Raw genomic sequence first — 6028 nt, forward strand, 5'->3', positions numbered from 1 at the left:
AAATGTCAGCCAACAGCTTCAATTCAAGGGATTGTTTTGGTGGAAGCTTTTGTATGTATTTTTTTGTTTGTTTTTGTTTACATCGACCAGACAGGTAGATAACTGCTCCCTCCTTCTGAAAAACATCATCTGTAGATCCACTCCCATCAGTAAGTTCCAAGTTGAGTAAATTTCATGATTTGCCACATTTTGGAGCGGCTCGGGGTGAATGTGGCCCCTGACCTCAAACGACTGTGACGGCCCTGTAATGTTAACACAACCGCTGTTAACATTTAAGATGATTGTTTTTGTTTTTTCTTTACGAACGGTAGAACCCTCCACACAGCTGCCATTCTCGAGTCACTCAGATTTTCTCTTTATTGATTTGTGTGCCCAAATGTTGTTGGAAAAGTCGACACGAGGGCCTTCACCAGGTCTGCACCGTTTCGTCCGACACGAACTTGCCGTGAGGCTCCGAAGCGCCGGCGGGAAGCAGAGCCAAGAAGACGGGCGTGACGGCGCCGTCCTCCGGAGACTTGGGGGCTTGGGGGCCCGCCATGTCGGTGCGCACCCAGCCGGGACAGCACGCGTTCACCAGGATCTGACGAGCAGCACAATCGCACAATCGCAGCCCGTGAGACGTTCCGAGAGGACCGCGTGCGTTCTGTTACCTGATCGTCCGGCCTCTCCTTGGACAGACGCCTCGCGTGGATCATGGACAGCGTCTGAATCGACACACGCACGCGCAAATACACGCTGTCAGGACCAAAACAACCTGGATTCATTTCAAACATCCAGATGCCAAAATATTGTCAATTAAGGCAACTGTTAAAGTAACACCAACACTTTATAGACTTGGTGTTGGGGATTTCTTTACATGTAATACTTTGGTTTCAACTTCATATTTTCTCCACTTTGGTGACTTTTTGTGGCTTGTTATGTAATTAGCAGCATGTGACTGAATACGTGTGCGTGTCCCAATACTTTTGTCCAACCCCGACCATTTTTTCTTCTTTCACTTTTCACTTGCTGCAGGTGTCCCAACACTTTTGTCCAACCTCACTTTTTTATTTTTCTCCTCCTCATACGTGCCTGAACACGTTTGTACAAATGGCACACTCATTGTCGTCATTTTGATTTGCCTTTAGTGTCCCAATACTTTTGCCCAGCCAGCACGTATGAAAACGGCGAGTCACGGTACCGTCACGCCGATCTTGGAGACCCCGTAGGCCGTCTGGGGCCAGCCCTCCCGCTCGTGCTCGCCCTTCCCGGCGAGCTCCACGAAGCGTTCCATGAGTGCCGTCAGCTCGTCCTCGCCGATGTCGTCGCTGCGGAAACGCTCCCGCAGCCGCGCGCCGCACTTGTTGAGGCTGCGCACGCTCACGAAGCTCGACACGTTCACCACGCGGCCTGGACGACGACGAAGAAGAGGAACGAGTCACGTGACTTGAGTCCCGCACCGGGGGTAAGAGGAGTGTGTGCGTGACAATGCGGGTGCATGCGTGCGTGCGGCGACCTCCAGCTTTGACGAGCGGCAGGAAGTGGGTCAGCACGTCCCGCGTGCCGAAGTAGTTGGTCCGCAGCGTCACGTCGGCCTGCGTGGCGAACGGAGTCGTGTCGGCCACTAAACGCGGACGACAAAAAGTGCACTTCGTTAGCATGAGCCCGCGTGGTAGCCCCACGCTATTCCGCATCATCGGGAGCCGCCACACACGGCCATTCGCTGAAAGAGGAGAGAATTGTTTTCTGCCGGTGTCTTGTCAAAAAAGCTTTTTAATGATTTATGTTGCTCTTACTTTCTTTCTATCACAAACAACTAGCATTTGAAATGGGGTGTGTAGACTTTTTATATGCACTCTGTATACAGTATATGTCCTCGCCATAGATAGATAGATAGATAGATAGATAGATAGATAGATAGGTAGGTATAAAACAGATTTGGCGTGACGGGGGGGGGTCGTGGGCCAGCGGTACCTTTAAAAGCGATGCCGGCGTTATTGACGAGCACGTCCACGCCGCCGTACTTGCGTTTGAAGAAGTCGGCCGCCACCGCGATACTGCCGACGTCGGTGACGTCCAGCCGATGGAAGTCGACCTTCAGACCCTCGGCGCTCAAGGACGCCACGGCCTCCCGGCCACGCCCCCTGCCGAAGAGAAGAGCGGCCAGTGTTTTTTTTTTTTGCAGGCGTCTCGGCGGTCACGTGAGCGGGCGTACTCGTCTCTGGCGGTGAGGTAGATGTCGCCGCGGAACCGCTCGCAGAGAGCCCGCACGATGGCCAAGCCGATGCCTTTGTTGCCCCCTGTCACCACGGCGACCTTGCTCGACATCACTGGGTGAAGTTGACACCAGGAAATGTTGAAGAAAAGATGAACAAAATGAATGAGCCACAGTAATTTGTTCTTTCGACGGGCTGCATTTTCAACACAAACGTTTGTTTTGTACGCATCACATGTCACACACGAATTTTTGGGGGGGGCTTTAAACAACAAGGCAGCCAGTGTTTGGTCAAACAAGCACCGCTACGGTTTTCAACGAGTGGAAAATGTTAATACTTTCGAATAGCAGACGAATTCGGTTACACGCTTGATGCAGCCAGCGTGTCATTCCCATGATGTCCCAGATTATCGCGCCACTCGTCACTTTAAACCGCATACACTCGCCTTGAAGTGTCGGCGCCCCTTTGCACAATGCTCATTGCACCGGACTGTTGCGAGATTAGTCATTCGAACTGCTCGAAGTGCAAGAGGACTCTGCATCTTTTGCACCATTGTAAATAAATACATTTACCGGCATTACCAGATAACTATTAACCCTTTATTGCTCAGTGACTGCTTTTTTTTTGTCAATGTCTTTCTGTCTCCAAAGTGTTCTCTGTCAATTGACTGACTGTTGTCGTACTCGAGCGGCTCCAACTACCCGAGACAAATTCCTTGTGTGTGTTTTTTGGACATACTTGGCAAATAAAGATGATTCCGATTCTGATTCTGATGATGATCTGTTCAGAGTCCTATCTAGCAATCTTGTTTGCAACTATGGCTGGAATGGAGCCGACTATATGAAACGTGCATTCGATGAGATTCCAAATGTCCGGAACGAAAATAATACTTTGTTTGTTGATGATGCAGAAATTGAGCGCATTCTTGCTGAGTCATGGTGACTGCTTCTGTTTAGATCATCCGAAAAGACGAGGAAAACAATAGTGAGGATCAATTTTACAATATTACAAACCGTGTATCATAATGTCAAATAATGACACACAAAAGCACAAAAATAACCTGAGCTCTTGTCTCAATTTTTTTTTAATTTAATCTTGCAGTATGTACACCTAATAAAATACAATTCAATAGCTGTGTGCTTTCGAAGTGCACAAATAAATAAGCAGTTCACTTGATGAAATTGAACCCCGATGCATTCTTTATCATTTTGATTGTTTCGCGCCCAAAAAAAAAAAAAAAAACAGCGAAAACGTTTGTCAAACTAACTCGGAGAAAACACAATAGTTCGCATTTTTAACATTTCCGACCAATGAGCAGGTTTGACCTTTCAACAAAAGCCAAGTAGCAGGCTGCTCACATGAAACATTTAGCAGCTGCTGTTTTGTGCACTTGTAGCAATGTTTAAGATTTCCAATGATAACTAAGGTTTCTTACTTGAAATTGTTGTGCTGTGCGTCGGAGAAAGACCAAGAAACTGCTGGAACACAACAAGCTGGATGCACTTCTGCGCAGCCCTACTGCGCATACCCGGAAAGGCTTCGCTGCACTTTCCCAGGACGTTAACCTGGAAAAGTCCGGATAAATTGATTAATATGCGCACGTAGTGCTTATCGATGACTGCTGTGTTTACTTTCTTCCTGTTTGGTTTTACGCAGTCGTTGTTGTTTTAGTCATCCATTTTTGCCCGTTTGTCGCCATTTAACGTCACCTATGGGAACGTGGTGCCATCTGCTGGCCAGACGCTGAAAACGCAGCCTCGCCATCGTTCAATTTAAAGCGACAGTACCTCATTTGTCATCATGCGAACTATTGGACCCTACCTGGTTGTACACATCGGTTCCTTTTCATATTTATTCTATGTGGGACACAAATAATTGGACTTTACCGAGCGATAATTGATATCCACGTGCTGAGAGCTATATAAAGTCGCTAAAAGGGTCAATTATAGCTTATTTCTGTCTTATTTTCTAACTGGCTTGCTAACTGTTAGCTTTCCTCGTTAAAAGGAAACTAAAACAGTGTGACCAGTTCCAAATGTTTCCATTTGGATGAAAACACGTATTATTATCATGACTAATATTATCTGTTGACACGGGATCTGTTTACAGGAGGACGAATAATCGTTTTATTCGCCACAAGGGAGAGACGACTTCTTGGACTGAGGTTGTCACTTTTCAAAACAATCACACTTTTTGTCATATTTTGGTAAATTTGCAGCATGACCTGACAGTAGTACATGATTTAATTTGATCTGTTAAAAAAAAAAAAAAGAATAAATAAATAAGCCCTCCCTGGCCCTAGCGTGTGTCTGTAATTAGCTTTCGGAGAAGCCATCGTGCCCGAGGACAAACAACCAATCAGAGACAGAAGGCGTGACTTTCGAAGTGTCATCGATTTGTCGCACCTTAGCACCTTATTCGTATTGGAGTGTTACCATAACATGAAATGTTATCGGTTTGAGGTTTTCTGTTTGTGTGAGGCCACGGAGGTGTGCCCTTGTCCACATATTTGGATAACAATGCGTGGCAAAATCAGGTTGACGCGAATGTTCTCGTCGTCAGTTGTTTTAGTCGCACACCGCTTCAGCCCCCCAACAGGCCTCGGCCGCAACAATCCTCGGAAGTGACGCACACACACACACACGTGCACGGTCGCTCCCAGTGGAAAAGTCCCCCGACAGGAACCCTCACCTCTGCTTCACTTTAGTCAGCAATGAAAATCAAAAGTTAACATCAGAGTGAGAAACGTTCTCAATGCTGACTGCAATCGATGTCAACAATTATTGATTTTGTTATCTCCTGCTTCCATTACCTGTTAAAAAACATTTTCGTTTTTTTTTTTTCATTCACATCAAAGGTGTCTGGAACCTGTGGAGACAAAAGGATGTTGAAGTACTCTTTCAACGTTTTCTCTCCATCCAGAACGTGACAGGAAGTGGCTCCGTGGATTTCCTGTGTCCTTATCGCATCGCAACCACAGGAAGAGGATGAAGATGGAGAGAGAGGACAAGAGCGAGCGATTTGTGTGCTTGGCGAAGGAGGAAGGAACAAGAAGTGGAGCTGAGGAGGAGCACATTCCTCCAGATATCAGGTGACTGCTCACACTGCCAAGGGAGACTGTGGGCGAAATCCGCCGCCGCCTCCAGAGGGCGACACCTCGGAAAGCCGAAAGTTCGAATCGTTTCATCGCCACTTGGTCCGCTCCGAAGAAGTATTCGACTACACTGAAAAGAAAATCCCATCAGGATTAAGTTGATTGAAAAAAGTCCACAATCGAGATTACGAAAACAGGGTTTCTTTGTTTTGTTTTGGGGGAGAAAATCGTCTAAATATCACAAGAATATAGTTTTATTTCACACTTTTTTCCGGAATTAAAAACTATGCTGCGCAAGTAAAACTGTAAATAAAGTCAAGGTTTTTTAGAATAAAAATGTTTTAGTTTTCTGTCTAGTTAGGTCATTTTTAAGTAATTTCTTAATAATGTGCTTTAACCTTTTTCTTGAAACTTGTATTTTTTTTTTTAAATCATACCACAAGAATAAATATGGAATCTTGTAAGAACACTGCATTTTTTTTGCATTACATTTTTTTTTTTGGGAGATATTTTCTAGGTAAACATTGTAGCTCTCTGTCTATCTGTCGGTCCATCTATTGATCCAAGTATTAAATCCCATTTCATGCAACTTCATTGCGGCTGCATTAGGATTGCGTTGCCTTTCCAACATGCCCGAATTGTACTTTGTAGAGCACAAAGTGACGCAGAAGCGAGCGCAAACGCCACCAAGCACAAATGCCCGAGAGCAACATCTCGTGTTGTTCGCCCAAAAGTCACA

General features: G+C 45.9%; 1 protein-coding gene across 2 annotated transcripts; it reads right to left on the minus strand.

Annotated features, from left to right (window-relative positions):
• Positions 1 to 331: 331 nt before the first annotated feature.
• cbr1 (carbonyl reductase 1) lies at positions 332 to 3818 on the minus strand. 2 transcript variants are annotated; one of them, XM_061789230.1, is made up of 7 exons: positions 3631 to 3807; positions 2195 to 2309; positions 1954 to 2123; positions 1496 to 1603; positions 1181 to 1389; positions 651 to 704; positions 332 to 580 (listed from the first exon to the last, which is right to left on the minus strand). In XM_061789230.1, exons 1-7 carry the CDS (start codon positions 3719 to 3721, stop codon positions 407 to 409), a joined length of 921 nt encoding a protein of 306 aa, XP_061645214.1. In that variant the 5' UTR covers positions 3722 to 3807; the 3' UTR covers positions 332 to 406. The 2 variants fall into 2 exon arrangements, with proteins under 2 accessions (XP_061645214.1, XP_061645213.1); XM_061789229.1 differs by having other exon boundaries at positions 332 to 704; positions 3631 to 3818.
• Between the last annotated feature and the right edge of the window lie 2210 nt (positions 3819 to 6028).

Source organism: Phyllopteryx taeniolatus, chromosome 11 (genome assembly GCF_024500385.1).
Source record: "Phyllopteryx taeniolatus isolate TA_2022b chromosome 11, UOR_Ptae_1.2, whole genome shotgun sequence".
Lineage (NCBI taxonomy): Eukaryota > Metazoa > Chordata > Actinopteri > Syngnathiformes > Syngnathidae > Phyllopteryx > Phyllopteryx taeniolatus.